Raw genomic sequence first — 23504 nt, 5'->3', positions numbered from 1 at the left:
GTACACAAATAGATAATGTCTATTATTTGAAATATAGTGAAAATTAAAAAAAAACAAAAAAAACTTTCAGCTTTTGGAAACTAAAATCCCACAATACAGTAAGACACTATGAGGCATTATCATAATGTGCTATTGAGCATGCTAATAGTTTTTTAAAAGGTGCTTTTGATCAGCAGATTACTCTAAAACTTTAAATATTTTGAAGCTACAGTATATCGTATGATCTATATCGGCGATGTAAATATATGAGATCCATTCTGAGAAACCACAGAAATAGAGAGTAAAACCATTCCTTGCAATCATTATCATCATGAATGAACACCATTAATGAAACCCTGAAACAGAGTTGGTGTAAGACATTTTTTTGGAACAGGAGAACTTATCTCAGTGGAAACTACAGATGGTCTTCATTGGTTAGGGTTAGTTCTTAACCAAAAGGGGGTGGGGGCACATTCTTAAATTAAGTTGTCAAGAACTTCCCAATGAGGCAAATGCGCTAATTATCACTCATGAGTGATGCCTCGTCGTCCGCCCCCCCCCCCCCCCCCCCCCGTTTTCTGACGTTTATTTTGCTCTCATAGTTCAGCAGCTTTACTAATAATGCAGTGGCACTATTGTTCAAATGCGATACAAAAACTGCAGTTTAATAACAACTTTGTCACACACACACACACACACACACACACACACACACACACACAGAGGAATAGGATGAACGCGGTCAATACACAGCTGCGTGACATGCGCACCGGTTGTTGCTCCTGACCCGTCGGGCTCCCACCCCCTCTTCGCGCCACGTGCACGGCTTATCCTCTTTTCATCCTCCTTTCACTGCACCGGCGCGTGATCTCCATCTCCATGGTAACGTCGTCACGCAGCAGGAAGCGGACAGTTCTACTCGTCAGTGAGGTTTACTTAGCATGGCAGCAAAGGTAAGCTTTTCACACTGCTGTTGCTCTTATTTCCAAAGAGCAACAGCTCTTTGGTGGTGTGCTCCGTCCTTCCCGGGTGTGTGTCCGCTGGAGTAACGGGCAATGAGGGTTTATGCCCCGCAGGTGGGGGGGGTCTCGGTAGCTGCCCGGCTAGCCTGCTAAGAGGATGTGCGAGAGGTTAACACTGGTCATACAGCAATGACATTGAGGCTTTACAGTAAGTTAGCCGGTAAGCTAGTTGTGCTACATTTGGCTAACTGTCAAACTGACTGTGTTGTGGTTTAAGTGATGAAATGAAAGTCTTGCGGTTCATTCCCCCCTTTTCCCTCTGACCCCAACTACACGGGTATGTCCTGGCCAAGCAACAGTTGGTGTGACCGGTAACCTTGTTTAGCATCATGCTACATGGTCATGACACCCCCGCAGAGAGGGGCATTCAACCAACCACACTTAGAAGTATGCTAAATGGAGACGTTTTCATTCGAAATTGTACTTAACTAAAAGTAGTGAAGATTTCTTACTGAGTTTACTTAAGTATTAAAATTAAAAGTACATATTTCTTCATGATATTTGTGTAGTCCAGTGCTTGAAAGTGTTCAGTCCTGTAACCATTGACCTGTAAAGGTCATGTTAGGTGCATGTAACAGTTGTGCTGCTCTGATTTAATTTGCCAAGGTTTAAAACTCTACCATCGTTTCCATGTAAAATCATTTTCTGTCAAATAACATGTTAATAATGGATTCACATTGATGTGATTGAGTAGAGTGCAATATTTACTTTGCAATGTAGTGGAGTAAATGTACAAAGTCTACTGAAATCCAAATAGTCAAGGAAAGTAGAGATACCTTAACATCGTACTTACTTCAATCAACACTGTGTAAACAGCTGCTGAACATATTAGTTTGAATCACTGAAGATGAAAACACTCTCCAGCAGCATCATCCCATAGAAGGATGCTGAAACGGTGTGCCAAGGTGCAAGCGGAGGAAAAAATTAGTTTGGCACTGATAAAAAAAAAGTGCAGCATTGATTCCATTTGTTGTATATGAAGTTGTATTCAGAATGTTCTATTAACTAGTTTTCCCTTTCGCAGGCAAGTCTGCCTAGAAGGGCCGACCCCACTGAGTTGAAAGCCATTTTTGAAAAGGTGGGACTTTTAACCTATATGTTTGTGTTAACCTCTTATCAAAGAAGCTTCATATTTCACTCTCACCACGTGACCTTATGTTTGTTTGTTTTTGTCTTCACAGTATGCCAGCATCAAGAAGGATGACGAGTGCTTCATGTCACCGCAGGACTTTGTCAGCCGCTTCCTCCATGCCTACACAGAAATCCGGCTGTCGGATGAGGCCGCCAAGCTGCTGGCGGGTGTGGTGGATCAGAAGAAAGATGGGTTGGTCCTCTTTACAGTTTTAGACATTTTTATGTAATAATAAGTTGTGTTTCAGAAATGTGTACTGTTGTATAAAGTTCTGTATATGAAAGACAATATCTGGATAATCTTTGCAGTTTCTAGGTTCTTATAATGTCTTAGATTTTTATTGGCCCTCTCAAAAAAACCAAAGAATGCTTAAACAAAAAAGCAACTAGTCAGTCCTTCCAGAATATCGCATTTCTGATAAAATGATAATGAGAAATCAGCCAAGAGTTGTGGAAAATCCAAGGGTTTGCAAATTATCCGAAAGTCCTGCTCTTTGGTTGCAAAACTGAAAATGCAGGAGCCGAAATTTTCTAGGAGTGACATCAATTTCACGATGGGAATTCCCTGAATCGATCTGCAGCCTTTGTGCACTCAGTTTAACAGCAGTGTCGATGTTTTTTTTCACATTTGACAGCCAATTGTGAACTAAAATCTTCTCAGCTCCTTCTGTAATAGAATGCCTTTTATCATAGAATGAATCACTAATTGTTGGTCATTCTTTTTGTAGGCTAGTATTTAATGCAGGGAGTTTGTATTTTTTTTCAACATACCACAATTTTCACACCAAATTGCAAATTCTGCCAGTTCCTGCAAATTCACTTAAAAAAAATTACAAAAAAAACATGCAAAGTTTGTCACAACTTAAAAATTACGCTACTACGACATCAAGCGCTTTTGAATACATCAATCACAAATAAACCTCATGGAATCCTGGAGTGACGGTGCACTATTTAGTTTTTCTCTGCCATTTGCAGCCTTAGGAAAGACTTTAATGAAGTAAAGGGGAAAAAAAATGTTGTAAACTTTATAACAGAGTTTAGAAAATGCTCAACAGCCTCAGAATACAAAGCAAACAAAACACATCATATTACTAAGACGCATAATGTAAATATAAACAATAACATGAATGTATATACATATAAAGTTAATTAAATTTAATGTTCTGAAATACATAACAGATATAAAGTCATACATACGAAACACTTCCATCTAATCTATTCATTATTATTGATATTATTGAAATTTCAACCAATAGAAGTTGTGTTTTTTTTTAGGTGTTCTTTGTAACAACACACCAGCTGATCCAATGAGATGGGATGTGATGATGCATTCAATATTTCAAAATTTATATCATTGGTTCAGTAAAACAAGACTTTTTAATTTCAACAACAAAAAAAGAACAGAAAAATTCCTATAGTCATAATTTTGGAAAATGTAGCTGTAGGCTTTAAATAATGGACAATGAATAACAGAGCTTGTGATCATGGTTGTGAGATAATATGGCTAACTGAAGTAGCTGATTCAGGTATGGATATTTTATTGTGCCTCTCTTTATTAGCGTGAGGCTAACAGCTAAGTGGGAAGCTAATGGCAGACTCTCATTACATCAGCGCATGCACCGTGTGTCCCTTTGATCTTTTATGCCTCCATGTATTTACCTAGTTATTTTGCATTTCATAAACAAACCTATGACTGAACACTGTGGTGTAAAAAATGCACAGAGGGACGTTCATACTTGAATTATATAGAAAATAGACATCAAACCAACAAAGACCCCTTTCAGGTGTTTCCATCTTTGTAGATACAACCCCAATTTCACACTTACTCCTCCTGCCGTCCCCATCACCCCTGTTTTTTCCATTAATATGTATGTATTTAATGATACATAATGATGGGTAATAAAATGTTAGGGTAAGTCAAAAAAGATAAAAAAAAATTGCCATGGTAACCACCTGGGCTTCCACAAAGAGCAAAGTGCACATGGCAGTGTAGTTTCATGTTATTACATCTGCTTTAAGGTAGGTGTGTGTGTGTGTGTGTGTGTGTATGTGTGTGTGCGCGCGCTTGTGTGTGCATGTGCGTGTGTGGACATGAGATGGAGTATAGGGGGTTTTGGAATTGGAAAAAGAGAGAGCACAACACACACACACACACACACGCACTGTAATTGCCCATGCTATTCAGGAGCACTCTGTTGCATTGTGTGGATTTGGAACAGGATAAATGGCGGCCGTAGCATCAGGGTAAATCTATTAGGAACCCGTGCCCCAGGCTTTGTATCTAAACCTCATTTTGGTTTTGTGGAGGGAAATGGAAATAATATGAGGGCAAAACATGAAAAAAAGGCATTTTATTTATTTGAGTTCCAAAATAACGTTTAGACCTCAGTTTAAATTGGATTTCTCTTTTACAGTTAGGCTTATATTTTGTGACATGTTCTCCCTGAAGCTTAATGGATGACTGATTTAACTAAGTAGAGTTTAGGTGATGATTCAAAAACATACCAGTGTCTCATCAACAAAGAAGAAACAGACGCAGGAAAAATAGATAAAACAACATCAGCCTTGACAACTGCAGTTCTACTTGCAGAAGCAAGACAAACACTCCAATGGCTGCATTTTTATCCAGCTTGCCTGATTTTTATGCAAATTTGTCCTGAACAATAAGTTCAGGTTGGCATATGATTGTAGTATATTCCAAGCGAGTACACCTGCTGCTGTTTCTGCCAGGTGGGACTCCATTTCTACAAGATGAGTCAGGGGTAATAGATTTAGCAGGGGGTCGGACTGCAGGCTGCGTGCTCATGTTAAGATTTTTATTTTTATTTTTTATTTTTTTGGAGGGGTCTGTATGAGAGTTGAGATGTTAGTGTGGGGATGTAAACACTGAAAATGCATTTGTTTGCCTCCCCCCCCTCCCCACCACTGTGGAAATCAAAGGATAAAGTGACGTTTGTAATAATCTGCTATGTAGAAATCTCTGTCCTCTATTTCATTCTCCCTGAGAGACATTTAGATTAAAGGAGGTAGAGAGAAATGGGGTGCAGGAAAGAGGAGATATCTCAATTTTGCAAGAATCAAACAGAACCACAAGACCTTTTTTTGCTCGACTTATTTATGTCCTCTCTTTCTGGCTTCCTCTTCTCTCATCATTTCTTTCTTTTTCTTTTTTTTTTTTTACACATAACACAGTCCACTCGGTGCTCCCTCCATTTCTTTTCGGCTCCCTACCTTTGTGCTTCTCTATTCCGTCTTCCCTCTGATACTTTGATAGAAGCATCTGTTCAAGTGTGAAAAAACTCACATCCCCCAAAGACTCTGGAGGCTTAAGAAAAAAAAAAACTTTGTTAAGACAGCGTGCTGAGAAAATAGCAGTCTGCCAGCTGCTGTGGGCATTCTGGACATGGACTGGTGGGTGTCCACTCTTAGAAACTGAACAGATACTGGCAGCTAGCGCTCACCTGCATGCCTGCTTGTGTTTATGGGTGTGTCTGTGTGCAAGTGCGCTCTCGGTGGGTGGAAGGCTGTCAGTAACAATGCCAAGATGCCAGGGACAGGGGATTATTGAAGCCCCTCTAGGCCCTTCTCCCCCACTACTATCAACAGAGGAGAGCTGTCTTTCTATCAGCCAGCGCTAAACAACACCATGCATTTATGTTACTTGTAAACAATCTTTCCAAGCCTGGTTTTCTGCTCTGAGGAGTGTGTCTGGATGCCTGCAGAGAAGAGATAAAAGCTTGGTAACGAAGAAAATAAAAACAAACAAATATATGGAATATAGGGAGGGGTTTTTATGCCAGATAGATGTATCGCTGACAGTCTAAATTGCATCGTATCGGCTTCATAACAAAAGCGTCATTCAGCTGTCAGACTTGAAGACAAGAATTGAGTCTTTGTTTATGTCGTGTCTCTCGTCTGATACATTTCACGGATGCCTGTTTAAAGATTTAACAAATCATGTGGAGGGAAATAAGTGCTGCGCAGGGAGGAGATGCCACGGGTACAGTATCCCATCAGCTCTGAGTTCATCCCAGGCTGCGGACATGGCTAGGGCAGAGCTGGACACATGCCATAACAGTTGATGGTTGGGAGATGTTGTTGGTTGATTTGATTATTGAGTGTCTCATTGGAGTTGGGTCTGCGTAGCAAGGGGAAAAAAAACAAAAAACAAAAACCAAAACAAAATGGCAGCCCCCTCCCCCTTCTCTCATGGTAATCATTTTGCCGCCGTCATGGCGCTGCTAATCAACCATCATAATCTTCCTCCCTGGCTACAGAGCTGTGTGTAAATGCTTACGAGTGTGTCTGTTACAGAGATGCCCCCTGGATCTTGTCCGGACTCCCCAGTATAAACCATAGTCCAATCCCTCCGTGATCAGCAGCCCCTCTCAGTTACACTAATATGCTGATTATCTGTGTCTGGGAAAACACAGACAGGACGACCAGCATGCATGTAAACTGATGCGAGTTAAAAAAAAGAAAAAAAAGAAGAAATCTGACTTTTCCCCTTCAGTTGTGTCTAGGAACACTAGTTCTCGCCGGGTCCAGAGTTTGCACAAGTACACACATTCATTACTCAAGTAGAAGCACAGATGCTCCGGTAAAAATTGAAGCACTGATTCAACCTATTTATTCAAGTAATAACGCAGGAGTACAGGCTTTTAAACACACTCAATATTATAAAGTATTGGGTTTTTCTGGAGAGACTTCTCCTCTCCTAACAGGGAGACAATCTTCTCGACACTATGTCTCCCCACAGTTGAGTGTCCATAATTTGTTCTTCTTTTTAACGAGCTAAGATGGCTGGTGTCTACTTCAAGCGTCTGACGGAGGTCTTCTACTTCTTTCTTTATCTTGTTTTGTTAAGTAGCAGCCAATGATTATGTGCATTACTGCTTATGCCGGAGAGCGAACAAGTTATCAGCGTCCAAAAACCAAACTCTCATCTTTGTCTCGTATGTATTTTCCGTCGAGTTCGATTCGTCTGTCGTGCATAAAATTTAAAGCCCGTTTTTAAAACGTAGTAATTAAAACTTGTCTAAATCAATAAATCCAAATAAAAAACAACCCTCTGAAGTTCTTCCCATCTCTAAATCTCTGCTCTGTTTCTGCTTTATTAACCTCTCTGAGGTGTAATTTCACAGGTGTATCATAGATCCTTTACAAAGGAATGATCATTAGTCAGGAGTTGGATAATGTTCCAGCAGCGTGAGTGCCAATAGTATTTGCTTTGTTTTTAACAGTTGGTCCGCGGTCGCAGCGGTGTGCTTTTGTGCCCCCTCCCACCTACCTGCCACCACGAGAGTTCTGCTCTTAAGAACTACCTGCTCAGTTAATAAAGCAATTGCTCTCGGCTTGGAAACAACAACAGTGGACTTTGTGCGCTCGCTTTTATATTCCCTCCCTCTTTAAGTTGCTCACAAACGCGCACATCTATTGATGCTTTTCTGCAGTTTTATGTGGGAGAATCTGACACTTTCCTATCGACTGTTTTGACTTCTCCTCTCAAATCTCTGAGAGGAAGAATGAGATTTGTGCCCAGAATTTAAAGGCAGTTATCTAAACTGCATTTCAACCTTCACCAGGGATCTCTTGCACTCACCTATTTCAAGAACATGTCTGTTTTCTCTGTATTATTTTGATAACCAATACTTTTGTCATCTTCTCCGTCTATTTATTTGTTTTTGTTGTTGTTGTTGTTGCTTTCTGAATGTAAGGATGCGCCCACACGCAAAACCTCTGCCCAAACAAATACCTCTAAATTTCATCAGTAACATAATTAATTACTAGAAACAGGAAAATGTAATCCTCCTCTCCGCACTCTTCCCTTGGAAATAGAAATAGGTTTAATAGATGGAAGCTCGGGGGGCCTCTCATTAGCACTGACCCTCATGTAATTATCAGATCCATTTATGAAATCCATTATGGATTTCTGGCGATTGTGAACCAGATCCTAAATAAAGGCTAGACCATGTGGTCCAGTTCCCCACAGCAGGACGCTCCCAAGGGGACCCTCAGTGGGTTCACACACAGTAGGCATGCTTATTTATCTTTTTCTTGTTGACGATACATCGCCGTTACTACGGCGGAGGCTGGAGACGCAGTCTTATTTCTCATGTTTTAGTGTCAGTTCACATTTCCCCTCCCCCGCTCTCGGCTTCTCCTTACACTTTTACACTCAAACCTCAAATTGTATTAAGTTTAAACTGAATTGAACTATATTTCCTTAACATGCTCTCAACTCCCTCCTCACCTGCCTACTTGTTTAAAATGGCACGCTAAAACATGAAACTTCATATTTAATCTTTGTTTCTGCTCGTCTTAAGTTGGCCCTCTTTATACCAGCTGCCAGCTCAGACCGGCAACACACAGGGAGCTTTTTAAAATGTTTTATTTTCGTGCTGTCGCCCTCAATGAATTTATGACATTACATATGGGATAACAGAGTAGTGGATAAAAGACTGCTTGAATTACACGTAGAGCAGATTGATAGGTTGTCCAAGTGTTCTGGTTCGCCACAGTGTGGATGCAATTACCATGGAGTTTGTAGTTTAATGCAGTGGTAAAATAACATGCTATTTTGCTTTTAATTTTATTAGCGTAATTTTGGTGAAGTCTTAATGAATAACAAAGGCTCTCTCACATGTGTAGCTGATTAGGTATTTATTCATGATTAATCAGCTCAAATGACTTCTCTCTTTATTCTCTCCCAGGCTGATCTCCTTTCAGGAGTTTGTGGCATTCGAGTCGGTGCTGTGTGCCCCCGACTCTCTCTTCGTGGTCGCCTTCCTGCTGTTTGACAAAGCGGGCAAAGGGATGACCATGTTTGGTGAGTAACTTTGCCTCTTGATTTACAGGTTTAGATTCAAGTTCTGTATCTCTCTGAACTGAAATGAATTTATTCTCCAGAAGATTATGTAAACTCATGAAAACACAATCAACCTCGCTGAAGCCGCCGCTCCACTCTCTAAAAAGCCTACACACATCTTTTGTGTAACAGGAAAAGGTGACTCTCTTACACACCGATCAGCCACAACATTAAAACCACTGACAGGTGACGTGAATCACATTGACTAAGTATTTACAACGGCACCTGTCAGTGTGTGTGTGTGTGTGTGTGTGTGTGGGGGGGGGGGGGGGGGGGTGTTAGGTTGCATTTGAACATTTTGTTCTTGAAGTTGATTTGGTAGAAGCAGGAAAATGGGCTAGTGTAGGCTGACCAGGTCCAAATTGTTGTGGTTAGACAGCTGGGTAAGAGCATCTTGTCGAGTGTTCCTGGTCTGCAGTGGTTAGTCCTGATCAAACGTGGTCTGAGGAAGGACAACCAGTGAACCAATGACAGGATGATGGTCGCCCAACCCCACTTGCAGGGAATGCTCACTCAACGTAGGATGATATTTGCTTCAAATGAGGTCAAAGAAAATGTTTTGAAACAACATTTAATGAAAGTTTTGTGGTTGTGAGATAATTTAAAAGATCATTGTTGTTGTTCATTGTTTGCACTTTATACTATTGTGATGTGTTTTATATTGTCTTTATGTTTTCCATACGATGACCTTGATTGTCCTGAAAGGTGGCTGTAAATAAAATATATTATTATATAACTATTTGATTATGTGATAGGTGAAATCTTTACTAAGGCAAAACATTTTAACATGGAACATTCCGAGTAACATCATGCAGCACGTGATATCTTCAGAGGATTATCAGATCAAAACATGTCTTGCGGGCATGGCTTTTTGATGCACGCGGGGAGCGATGGTGAGCCTGTGTTGTCGGATCCCACAGAAGAGCTTCTGTAAAATAGCTGAAAACCTGATTGCTGGTTCTGATAGAGAGGTGGCAGAACACAGTACGTGGCAGCTTGCTTGCAGAACGCCACACTCCCCACTGAACAACAGGCACGTGAGCATGAGCCTAGTTTTATGAATTATGTTATCTTTGACATCATGTGATTGCCAGGTGAGATGGCACCTTAATGCACTATGGGGAGACAGCAAGCCAGTAGAGGCAGCATGGTTCTTTAGGCAGTGTTCTGCTGGGAAACCTACTGCCCTGCTCTCCCTGTAGCTGTCACTTTAATTCGCACCACCCACCTAAACATTGATGCACACCAAATACACCCCTCATGATGGTATTTCCTATTGTCAGTGGTCTCTTTCAGCAGGACAACACATCCTGCAGCATTGCAAAAATGCTGCAGGAATAATTTGAGGAACACAATGACAAGTTCAAGGTGTTTACTTGATCTCCAATTTCTTAGATCTCGATCCAATCAGGCATCAGTTGGATATTTTTGGCAAACAAGTCTGATCTCCCTCCCTCTGAGGTCTCGAGTAGTCTAGAGTAGTCCATCCCACGATGGCTCAAAGCTGTTTTGGCAGCAAAAATGGGACCTACATAACATAAGACAGGTGGTCATAATGTTATGACTGATCATCCATTCCTTAAAGAATCCTGATAGGTAAAACATCTTATGTCTTGTCTTCTGTCATGAATCATCAGGGACGCCATACTGCAGTGACAAACATGTTTTTAAAAAGAAAAGCTGCAGAGAAATTAAAACTATGCCATTTCTTATATCTGGTAGCTGAACGTGTTAATGTATGTGCTCATCATCTAACAGGATGTTCTCTAACAAACGGCAGTCAAGATGTTGTGCCAACTTATCTCTAATGGTTTTATGTAAACATAAAAGTTCATGCCTCAACACTGCTCTTGTTGCTTTGCTTTTGACATTTAACAAAGGCTCATCCTGACCGAGAGTGTTCCTTTTAGATGTGCCACCGAAGAGGTTTTCATACAAAATTTATGTGAGGTCAGCTCATCTGTTCTGTTATCCACAAACAGAAATACTCTTTGTGATCCTGTAAAAAAAAAAAAAAAAAAAAAAAAAACAGCAACAACAACACCAACAAAAACAATGAGGTTAGGTTTGGAGGTGGAGAGGGCTGGTGGCAACTAAAGGATGGAGTTGAAGATGGAAGAGGAGGGGGTTGTGTGTGTGTGTGTGTGTGTTTGTGTGTGTGTGTTTGTGCATGATTGGCACCATTACTCTGACGCCTGGAAGCTCGGAGGTGAAAAAGGGAAGACATTTGTACTCGTTGCTTATTTCACATTTGCCTAATTGATTTAAACAAGTCTAATGCCAGCCTTCTGTAGGTGTGCGAGGCATTAGCACATTAGGCTTGATTTGGAATGCAGGGGCACACATCCCCGCTCGCAAACAAGGACGAGTAAGTGAATTTCATTTTAATTGTTGCTGTCGACAGGGTGCAAGATCATTGCAGGTGATTATACATGCACATATGTAAATTTTCATATTTAAAAGGATCAATTAGAGTGACGTTGTCTTGGTGGCAATTAAAAGGTCTGCTGTTTTTCTGCGTCTCTCAAAGGTTAATGAATATACCAATGCCTATGAGCTGCGAGACTCGCATACAAGTGGAAAATTGCATGAAAAACATAACGCACATCATGCCGTACACAAACACTGACTGCAGTGTCTGCCACTTGCACTGGGCTGCCATTTCATCGAAGGCAAACAACTTCTGACTGAGATTATAGACTTGTCAAAGTTGCTTTATTGTGATACATTACAGAATTCTCCCTCCTTCTCCCCCTCTCTTGGCCTTACATTCGATTATAAAGGCACCAACGAAATCTAAAGAACTACGTCTTTATTACCTATTAAAAACATTAATAGCCACAGCTTATGTTGCATTAAAGCCCCGTTTGTTTTCCTATGCAATAAACGTCTGGGCTCTTGATTCTCTTTTTATTTCACTCCTCTGTAAAGCCTTTTTTTATTTGATAATAGCCGGAGTAATTTCTGTTAAGTGTAGGCGGCACGTTGCTCTGAAATTTTTTGCGCTAAAAAAGTAAAGGTATAATTTGGTGGAATGTGGAGTTAATAAAAAAAAAGCAACATAACAAAGCGTATGAAACGGAGTTGTACCTCAGCCAGAAAGACAAAAAAAAAGAAAGGAGGATTGAGTGTTGACAGGTCTATAAAAGCTGATAATATAAACGCCAGGCACCAGAGCGGCCTCCCCTTTAAAGAGTTAAAGGCTGTATATTTATTGCCTCATTAAAGTGTAAAATAAAAAACAATGCATAAGCTGTCTTGCTTCTGAAGGCCGAGCTGAAGTAAATATCACCTTTCTCTCTATCTCTGTCTCTCTTCACCTCCCTGTCCGTCTTTAAAGAAATTGTTGCTTTCCTCCATTTCTTTCTTCGCTCGTTTAGCATGGCGTGTTTGGTAATAAGAAACAGGTCGCTCTATTGGTTTGTTTTTGTTTCTTTAGTAAGGCTGTAATTTAGGACTCATGTTCAGTGTCTCTCCACTCCACTGGCTGTAGAGGCTTAGAGGGTTCAGGCAAAGGGACACAAGTGAGAAGGAAAGCCTTCCCTGCTCAATACAGAGCCTTCACAGCTCAAACCAGCTCTGCCGTGTGTCATTCAAGGCTGATGTGGCGTCGGACAACTTAAGTCTCAATCAGAGTCGACTCCAGTTCGGGGAGATTGATGTTGACATTTTGTCAAAATCAATAACAGACCTTTTTTTTTCTTCTTCTTCAAAATCAAATAATTACTAATGTTAACCACAAAATGAGAAACACATGCTGTTTGTTAAAGTTTGACTCGTGAGGCTTCATAGCAACAGATTTCTAGGTCTTAATTAGACTTAACTTAAGCAGGAAGACCTGTTTGATGGTTGTTATGAGTGCATAAATATACAGAAAGGAGACGATGGAAATGTTTTTTTGATGGTGGTTGATGAATGGTCGTTAGCCGTAAAACCGTCTATAATGTAAAACCTAAACAGAGCTCATATTCTGTAATGATTTAAAAATGTTTTCTTTTGCTTCTCTCTGACAATTTCACGCATCGTTTCTCGCTGATTTTGGGTCGATATTTCCTGGAGGTCTCACAGGAAATGCTGGCCCACTGTCATATAGCATCTTGTTATTAGGCTGTCGGATGCTACGTCTCATCTTTCAGTCATTTATTGAAGTGTCCCCCCCCCCCCCCTTTTTTTTGTGTCTTTTCCGCAGAGGATGTGAGGCAGGTCTTCAGCCAGACCACCATCCACCAGCATATCCCCTTTAACTGGGACTGTGAGTTCATACGGCTGCACTTTGGCACAGAGCGGCACAAGCAGCTCAGCTACGGAGAGTTCACCCAGTTTCTTCTGGTGGGTTTCATGTGAATCACCCTGTCCATTAGTCCCATTATTTTTCCTTCGTCTCAGTTTTGTCCATCTGTCTTACTCGTTTCTATCTTCTTTGTTTTATATCCTTTTACCGACTCTTTTATCCATATCTTCTCATTATCGTGGTCATCTCATTTTGTCATGTAACTGCACACGCAGGTTTTCCCCGTTCCCCTCTCAAACACAGCACTCCATATTGACCACATTAGTTATTAATGAAACACCGAGGTTATATATTTAAGACGTTTTCTGCATTTGCTTTCCATTAGCTGACGTACACCTTCAAATACTTCACTCCACCTATTCCGAAAGCAGGTAGAGACAAAGTTCTGCCTCCATAAATAGTATAGCTGGAATATTCCTGGTGTACTTGTGGCGAGTGAGCCATTTCCAATATGATGTCTAGACTTAAATCAGAGCTAAGCAGGGAGAGGTGGTGGCGCGGGTGGGAGAGAAGGCCTGAGCTGTGCCAAGTTTGCATCCACACTCACCATGTATCTGAATGAGCTTTTTATATTACTCTTAACTTAGACCAGATGCCTTACACACAGTGGGCAGCAACGTATGGATACAGGGATATTGTTATATGTGTCCGTCTGTGTCAGCATATGTTTGTGCATGCTGCTGCGTGTGTCTATACATGTGTGGTTCTACACTATTTATTTAACCTGCGTGCTTTTACCTTTATGTGTATGCAAGAGCATGAAAGCTCTCAGCATCTTTTTTTTTTTTTTTTTTTTTTGCCAGTGTGTGCTTGAGTGTGTGGCGTTGCGGCCAGTATACGCTGTACTTTGCATTGACGGCGTGCCCGGTTCTCTCCCAGTAAGTCAGCCGGTGGTTTCGAGCTCCACGCAGCAGCAGGCCAGAAGCCAGACACACATTGCTCAAGTATGAAATGCTTCGGCTCTGTGTTGAATCATTGCTTTTTGATTCATTCCACGATAAATCGCCGACAAAAAGTTGAATTTTGAAAAGTAGTGTTGCGTAGTTTTGCAATTAATTTCTTTGAAGTGGTGTTTTATCCTTTGCGTGTCCTTTATTATAATAGATATTCATAACTTCAGAGGTCGAATATATCTTATCAACATGTGACATTACTGCACAGGCAACTTGCTAATGCAGTATAAGTGAAATCCGGGCACTCTACTCCTCCAGTGTGTTACCACCTGCTCCAGTGATTGATGACAGGGCAATTAGGAAAGGCACAACAACATATCCTGAACCAGAATTTAAAGGTGCACCGCCTCTGTGATTGCGCTGCTAACCAAAGATGTAATGACACCTTTATTTACATACAAAGTATTAGTAAACATCAGACAGTCAGAAAAGTACTCAGCAGCTATAAACATTTTCACACATGCACACATATAAGACAACAGACCAAGAATGTTCCCATCCTTCATTTCCTCTCCCTTCCGGCCGTACTTGCATGTGCTTATTGTGTTTTTCTGCCATTGTAACCACACCGCTGCCAGATGCTCACAAGATGGGATTATCGGGGAAAACGTTTGCGCCGCATATTTCTCACAAGGGCTCTCTCTGGCCAATTACTGTCTTGATGGAAGCCAGAGATTCTCACCAATTACATGCATTTTTTTTTTTTCCTTCCTCACGTGTGGATACTGGCCAAGGCTCGGCTCGCACTGTCAGCGCGGTGTTGTCTCTGGCAGTGGTTTTATCGAATGACCAGAGTGGTGGCACATAGTAGCACATACTATAAATGCTGGCAAGTGAAGAGCTTGAATTACATGGAAGGGACACCACATGTCTCACTTCTTTCCTAGGCAAAAGAACAGAGAATTGTTGGCATGCCTTGGATTTTAAACATCCCAATTATATGTTTGACTTCCCCAAGAATCAGTGGGCAGACCTTAACATCGGCAGCACACATGTAAACGGACAGTTTTGCTTATGCCCCTTCTTGTAATGCCTTCAGAAAGACTGGCAAAGAGCGAGCTGCTTCACTCCTATCTGTTGTTGAAGAATTGAAAACAAACAGAGGTGGTTGTCATGTGTTTTTATTCTTGTCCAAGGACAATTAAAGCGACTGCAAATACCTCTGCGGTCTGCTGTTGGCTGTCTGAAGCCCCCAGCTTTACGTCTCCTGCCTCCCTCTCTCCCTTCCCAAATAAAAACCATGCCCCTGAAACACTCATCCAGTTGCACCAAGTTAAAGTTTTAAGAGGCTGAGACTATAAACTGCTCCGTCCTCTGGACCACAGTTGTTTTGTTGCTCAAAACTTCTGTCCAGAGAGATTAAATGTCTTTTTTTTTACCTCTCTATTTACAAACGGACACAAACAGATAAACGCTCACCCACATATTGTACAAACGTGTAGTCATGCATGCAAAAATCTTTCTTTTCATTTTCCTTTTTTTTCCTGTTTTGACTTAAAATATTCTACTTTCCTCCTCCCTTTCCTCTCCCCAGTATGTTTCTCACCCAAAGTGTTTTGACCTACTCCCAACAGATCGCGGGAGTGAGTCACGACACAGAGGATGCCAAACACCAAAATATCTCACCTTATTTACTTTGGGAGTGTTTACCTGCGTCAATCTCTCCTGGTTTCCTTGCCTTCCACTCACTCGTACACTCTCTGGAGCCCCTGCTGTGCTCATAGGTGACATAGACACACTTGCTGTTTGTCCAAATCTGGCTCTTTTATTGCAGTGTCTATTCTTACTGCCCTCCTCTCGCCACTCAGCTTTGTGTAAATGTCACTCGTCCCCAGTTGTATCTCTCGGCGCCATAAATTTAGAGTCTGATCAGTTATGCCATCAGTGAAACATCACTATATCACTTAAATTCAACACAGCAATAATCCAGAGTCTCATAGAGTGCTGGGCTGTGGAAATAATACTTTTTAAAAATTCTTTTTATAATAATAGAAGTAATCGACTGATTCCATGCATTCTCACAGCTGAAGGTCAATAACTATATGATATAAGTACTAATAGAGGTATTGATACATTTCCCTTACATGCATGCAATTGTTGATTATTACAATATTTAAATGTCTCTTACTAGGGAGAACGTAACGTAACTGGCTCGTCATCAGTATTGGCAGATGTTGCTCATTATTTAGGTATATTTATTTATTTGTATTGGCCCAGTATCGCTCGTTCTCTTTTTCTTAACCCATCACCAAAGATGAGGAAACATTAATAAATACACGATTCATCCGTTTTCCCAAATGTTTTTGAAGTCAGTAAGAATGTTACTTTTTCAAACTCAAATTAATTACATGTGTTTCCAATATACACAAAATAAGGTATATTAAAATATGCATGTCCTGCAAACTTTTTATATTATATATTATCTGTTAATGTTAATTATATATGCTAAAAATACGGACCCACAGACATTTCTATCTCTTACTCCATGTGTGTAGGACTGTGACCTAAATCGTTACTTATAATCAGTTTGTCTGCCAATTATTTTCTTGAACCTATTTTTTAATAATTGTTTTTTTTTTAAATATCAGAAAAACATAAATGATGACCTTCATAATTTGTTGTCTTACAAGTGATGCTTGTTTTATCCAACAAACACCAAAAAAACCAGGAGCAAAAATGTTAAGGATAATTGTTCACCAAAATTAGTTCTGATTAATTTATTGTCCTTCGACTAATTGAATAATTGACGAACCATTTAAGCTTTACAGGTACATCTGAAACTGCGAAGGAAATATTAAAAAAAAAAAAATTATCCATTTAGTGTCATGGATGTTTCAGTTCACACCATGAAAAGCTTTCACTTGGCCATTTGGGCCTTCATGATTGTGTCATCGTATGTTGGATACCACAGCACAAAATGCAGCCCAGTAATTTTTTCCCATTATTGCCTTTTGAATGAAACACCATAATAACAAGCTACCTTGAGCATGCTTGCCTTTATTTTTTGGCTGTAGTTTTTCACTTTAACTACTTGAGAAGTATCATTCTGATATCCCTGACTCTTATTGTGCCTGAATTTCTTGTTTCTTACAGGGAAGAAGATTTGGTGGCAGCAGTTTGTATTCAGCTTCTCTCTGTAGACTTGTGGTTGCAGGTACCGATAATGGCTACTAATTTCAAAGGCCTTCAGGGACTTGTCCCCACCACAGTCTGCTGTTGTCCCTCCGGACGTGTGTGTGTGTGTGTGTGTGTGTGTGTGTGTGTGTGTGTGTGTGTGTGTGTGTGTGTGTGTGTGTGTGTGTGTGTGTGTGTGTGTGTGTGTGTGTGTGCCAGAGGAAAGACCAAGTGAGCAGTTGGGTGATTATCCATCTTGCCGGTGTGTGCGTGTGTTTGTATGTTTCTCCCTCAAGTGGGTTTAATGGGGGTTTGGGAGGGTGTAAAAAGCGCAAGCGACACCTTGCAGCAGGCAGGCCGCTGCTGCGAGAGGAGACAAGGCTCCAGCCTGGAAAGTGGACTCGGCAGCAGGGGCCCATCACAGCAACTGCATATGTGTTTATAGATGGGTGTGAGTTTGGATGGATGGAAGAAACTTAAACAAGTGTATGACCTGCTTGTGTACAATAACGTGTTCTGTTCCTCAGGAGATGCAGCTGGAACATGCACGGCAGGCTTTTATCCAGCGGGACCAAGCCCACAGCGGCTCCATCTCAGCCTTGGACTTCAGGGACATCATGGTCACCATCCGGCCACACATGCTCACACCCTTTGTGGAGGAATGCCTCGTGGCGGTGGGTTTTGGTTTCTTCCACAAGACACTTAACACCTGGGAGCTGTGATACTTGGTTTTTATATTTTAAGAAATTGATGTACAAATTAGGTGTTGAAGCTCATTTTAATGCTGCAAAATTCTTCATCTTAGCTACTTTTTCCCCCTCTCAGCTATTAACCAGGTCGAATCAGGTGTGAGCAATGTTGTGACCCAGAAAGCTGTAAGAAAACCATTGCGCACCTTTTTGAATATCATAAAAACATTGTTTTAAATATCAGCCCCTGAAGATGTATTATTCAAGTAATGTTTATTACAGATTTGATTACTAAAGTCGGTTAACAACATAAAGTAACTGTTCCACTTTCCTGCCTTGTCCTCTCACAACCAAATGTGATGGTTTTCTTTCTCTTCCTCTTTACCTTTTCTGTCACCTCTCATCTGTCTCCCCTCTTCTTTCCTCCCTACATTTTTTTCTCTTTTCTCTCAACCGCCTCCCTGCCTCCCTCCCTCCCGCGTGTCTCTGTCTCTCTCCCAACATGTCATTAAGTCTAACCTCTCTGGCAGTGTCAAAGCCAAGCAGGCCAGCTGAATGGGAAGATAGAGACAGAGATAGATGGAGACTGGCGCTTTACAGTCCATCATCCTCGCCTGTCTGTTTTGCGTGCGTGCGTCTGCATGTGTGCACTCTGATTTCTTTTGAACTCTCTGAGATGTTTGTCTTTTTTTGTGTCGTGTCTTGTCTTTATGTGTGTTAGTGTTTTTGTTGTGCGTGTGCGCTGCCTCGTGTCTGCGCCCATGTCTTTCCCCATTTCATAAACACCTTGTGGACTCTGTCATTTTCTCCGCTGTGTTTACCTCACCGACCAGACATCTTGGTGTGCTGTTAGTAAACTCTCTTCACACACACACTCACACACACTTGCTAGTACAATCAAAACCCCCATAAACACTGTACAGTAGATGCATTAAAGTAGTATCATGGCAGGACACAAACGGTGAAACAGAAAACTTGGAATCACTCACCAAACATGATAAATGATCAGGACACTCTTTTCACCCAAATATTTTACTCTTGTCCTCCTTTGTTAAAGACTCTGTGTTGAATATGGTGGGAAGATGGTGCCTATAGGCTCATAGATATGAACAGATACAAAAGTGGCTCTATGTTAGGACAGAGCTTTTCCCTTCCTTGTTGCAATCATAGAGCTGCCCTCCTGCATGTGTCTGTAAAGCAAACAGTGCCATCTAGTGAAAGGGAGCGCAAGAGTTTCTGCTCTCCAACACAGTGAGGAACAGAGAAGCCTCCGGGATGATCTCAAAGCTACCTGCCATCATTTATCAAACACACTCAGATGATATTGTGAGGTAGTAGTGCGAGAGCTGAGCTGATTTGATAAAGAAGCCTGCTCACTCAAGACATTGTGGGTCATATGGAACGCCATTGAGTGCTCAGCATCTATTTTTAATCTGCTACCTTTTTTTTCCCCTCATTTCTGTTCTTTTACCACTTCCTCCACCTCATAAAGAGAGTTAATTAAACTCTCTGAGAGTGTTTGTCGTGTGATGGAAAAAGTTGTGGTGAAAAACAGGTTTTCTTCTCCCCTCGATGCCGAGGAGTAGTTGTCAAGATTTTTATTTTTGTCGAGTTGCTTAAGCTTGTTTCTTCTGTTTTGGAGTGTAAGAGTTTGTGTGTGTGCATGTGTGTATATGCATGCTGGAGTCTGTGTTCGCTGTGTTAAATTCCACTTCTACATCTTTGCCAAGGTTGCGGGGGGCAGCACATCTCATCAAGTCAGCTTCTCGTACTTCAACGGTTTCAACTCACTGCTCAACAACATGGAGCTGATCAGAAAGATCTACAGCACGCTGGCTGGCCACCGTAGAGACACTGAAGTCACCAAAGGTACATAAAAAAGACAAAAACACAGATATGCTGTATGTTTATGCATTCTCATATACAAAGTGGACAACATGTTGGTATTAAATGTGTGGTCCCGATCATGTATTTATGTCTGTGCTCAGTGAAAGGAGGGTGGAAACTTGTTTTTGTTTTCTTCCTTCCCTGTGGCATTTAAATGGGCATGCTGGATCTGAACCAGCTCACGTATTTCATACCCACAATCCCTGCTGGTGCCTGCCTCGCCTATTAGACATACTGGCACTGATCTAAGGACCACTTATCCATCCTGGGTTTTTGTGGTCAAAAGTGAGATTTTTAATTCTTTAAAAAACAGATGATGATTGTCAAAATGCTCCAATTACTTTTGAGGATGAACTATATCTCGAAGATAACTTTAAATGGCGGACAATATATCTTTTCAGAACTTCCTAACCTAAATTATCGTAGAAAACAAGAATAGCATTCTGTAGAGCCAAAGCCAATGTAAAGAGCTCTGTTTTTCACAAATGGATCTTGGCCAGAATTTAATGGCTTCCTCCTTGGCCTATGCTACACCACTCCATCAAGTTTTGTGAAAATTATCCTGGTATATTTTGTATGATCCTGCTGACAGATGCAGGTGAGCACCAAAGCTCTTTGGTGGAGGTAAAAATGTAAGTCTGCAATCAGGTGAAGACGTGGTGTTTTTTTTTTTATTATTAATTTTGCCCATCTTTTTCAGAAATGTTCTCTCGCTCTGTTTTCTATGATTAGTTCCTCTGAAATTTTATCTCTCACTTGTTCGCCCCACTTTTTGTCTCTCATTCCTTCCCTCGAAACTTAAAGAAACCATTTTGTGCTCTCTCAACTGGCCCTCAGCCAATGGTGTAGCCTCATGATGCTATCTGAAGCCTTATCAGGGGTGTGGAACATACCCAGCCCAGACCAAGAGCCCACATGCTCCCGAGGCTGTTCCCACCGTGGGTACACCAAGGCTGGGCTTGGCTTGACCCTCGCTGGCCCATAGCCAGCCAGACCTCCACAGCCACCGCCCTTCCACCTTCCTCTCCCGGAGTCATTAAGCCCTCCTCTGGGACTGCTAGTGCTCAGCCCGCAATCACAGACGCACCCGTATCCATGAAATGTGTGCAGATTTTGTAATACTCTGTTCCCAAATACAAGTATTTAAATATATTCAGACATGCATGCGCTAAAGCGTGATAATCCTGATTGTTTCTGTGTGCACCATGAGGCTACTGTTTTGCCCCAGGGATGCCATTAGTGTCCCTAACGACGCTATTGCACGGTGCACGTATGTTTGTGAGCGTATGTGTGCTTAACGCCAGACTTGTACAGAGCGCAGCTCTTATGTAGTAAGCGCCGTTCAACCTCAAGGCAAATCGTGAGTGTGCATCTTTGTAAACAGGTTAAAATCAGGTGTGTGTTGATGGGAAACTAAATGTTTACTAGATGGAATCAGAGCTGATGGCTGGGAGAGTCAGTTCACTGCTGATGGCTCGTGCACACATCACCAGTGGTAGTTCTGAGATGCTAATTGAAGTAATCAGACATTTGGCTGTGGCATTCTTGATTTAACAGTCACACTGTGGGTTGGTTGGTCTGTACTGAAATATACTAATAGTGTATGGTATCAACAACTTTGAGATTAATTCACATGAAATTTTGTACAGATGCTCGTGATCCCCAGGGGATGAATCATTTTCTCCTCCCCTCTCTCCCACCACAAGGTTTAAATTTGTGGTTTTGACTCAAATTTCTCAGCAGCTACTGGATATATTTTTATGACATATATGATATATAGATTCACGTCTCCTACTGCATGTCAGAACAGAACTTTAGTGACCCGCTAAGTTGTCATCTACTGCCATCATCAGGTCGAAATTTTAGCTTACATAAACATTGAATGACACTCATATTAGTTTTCAGGTGCCCCTTATGTTTTGTTGGTGCTAATTAATAAATCGTAGAACGCTAACATCGTAAACGCGCGTAGTTCCTTAAGACTCAAGAGTGAGTGGCTGTAGTGTAAAGGAGCATTGATTCTAGTCTACTCAGATGTATCGCTGCAGCTCCTGAACTGGCATGATGTACCAGAGCAGGGTTATGCCTATACTCAAAGAGTTACGGTAGTCAACTAACTAACTAATTCTTTCAGTAAGCACTGAAATCTTGTGACCATATGTGAGTTTTTCGATGTAAATCATGTACTAAATTGAGATTTTCAGCTCATGCTATGGAAGTTAACCATTTCCCTTTTTCTTACAATAGGGGCGAGTGCACTACTTTCTGATAATATGCTGCCCCCTATTGATTTGGAGTGTGAAATATGAAGTTCCTTTTAGATCTATTAGACATTCTAGCACAATACATCAGACACTTCTGGGACCACACAGTCAGCAGAGCAGAGGAGGTCCCTTTTCCTGCAATCATCTGTACAGCTGTCTGCTAACTGTGTGTCATGAAGAGATTTAAAGGTGATCTTAAGCAGGATACTCAGTGGCAGTATGTTTTAAAAGCATCTTTGTATGTTCATATTGGTTTTACTAACAGGATTGTGGATACACAAATATTTGATCTATTTATGCGTGTAAATCAGAGCAGTTCTGTGTTGTTTCTGTTATTTTATGTGCCTGAACGACCGTTTCATCAGGCTTCAAGCAAAAAAAAAAAAAGAATAGACCAGCCATGTTAAAAATCTCTGTTATGCAGAGTCTGCATAGATGTGCCTGACGTATTTAAGCTGTAACTTGTTATGTGTCTGAAAACTGAGGCTGGTGAAGATCATGGATTTGCCTATAGAATATGTAATATCGCGACCTGTTAATGAGATGGCACACTAAAGTAACACTACTAATTTTGACAGAGCCAAACCAAGAGGCAATAGACAGAACTCTGTTCATCTGACAATGTAAGGACGTAGAGTTTGACATTTAGTATGCGCTCTCACATGAGTGTCAGCATTACCTGCATGGACCCAAGGATGTGTGTGAGGTGGGGGGGGGGGGGGGGGGGGGGCGCGCATGCCTCAGGGGTAAATGGAGCCTCAGCAGGGTGAAAGGCTCCAGTGTAGGACGACTCTGTCACAACTCCAGCCTGCTGCTCCTTGAATAAAGCAGGTCAAACAATGCTGACTCCTCCACTGTAAGCCAGCCTACAGTCAACCTGCTCTTTATTCCACCCACAATAGACCAGGTCTTAAGTTACAGCACACAAAGGCTGCCTCAAAGAACTCTTGAAGTCCAAAAGTCTACCTGGCCTTATTCTGTATTCTGCTGTCTTACCGTACATTCAAAATGCTTTGACACTTGTCTCGTGTTAGTCAAGTCGTAGAGGGAGTCAGTGTGAGTGACAGAACCTGAAGGAACTTATTATGTTGGTGCATTTGTTGGAATGTTCTATCAACTGATACAGACCTCAGTTTATAAAAGAGTAGTCCGGCAGGAAACTGTTGGTAATTTTTTAGTTATTTCTCACACGACAGTTATGGCCATCTGTCCGTCTGTGACATTCTTGGGACAGCTCTCAAATACCTCAGGTGGATCCCTTTATATTTGGCACAAATGTTCACTTGGACTCAAATTGAGAATTCCC

The 23504-nt window shown here is 41.3% G+C and overlaps 1 protein-coding gene across 3 annotated transcripts in view; it reads left to right on the top strand.

Moving 5' to 3' along the window:
- The first annotated feature begins 803 nt into the window (after positions 1 to 803).
- Positions 804 to 23504, top strand: part of slc25a13 (solute carrier family 25 member 13) — a 46984-nt gene continuing 24283 nt past the window's right edge. For all 3 annotated transcript variants that reach the window (XR_015111267.1, XR_015111269.1, XM_086193635.1), the window contains exons 1-7: positions 804 to 932; positions 2026 to 2079; positions 2183 to 2325; positions 8846 to 8961; positions 13190 to 13329; positions 17886 to 18032; positions 19778 to 19916. Coding sequence is in view for 1 of the 3 variants with exons in the window: in XM_086193635.1 (XP_086049761.1) it covers positions 921 to 932; positions 2026 to 2079; positions 2183 to 2325; positions 8846 to 8961; positions 13190 to 13329; positions 17886 to 18032; positions 19778 to 19916 (751 nt within the window). In the remaining 2 variants the exon portion in view is untranslated. The remainder of the gene's footprint in view (positions 933 to 2025; positions 2080 to 2182; positions 2326 to 8845; positions 8962 to 13189; positions 13330 to 17885; positions 18033 to 19777; positions 19917 to 23504) is intronic.

The sequence above is a fragment of the Aulostomus chinensis genome, chromosome 22 (assembly GCF_037954235.1).
Source record: "Aulostomus chinensis isolate RoL2024-O1b breed Wild chromosome 22, RoL_Achi_v1.0, whole genome shotgun sequence".
Classification (NCBI taxonomy): Eukaryota; Metazoa; Chordata; class Actinopteri; order Syngnathiformes; family Aulostomidae; genus Aulostomus; species Aulostomus chinensis.
This window is presented reverse-complemented; position numbering and strand designations above follow the sequence as displayed.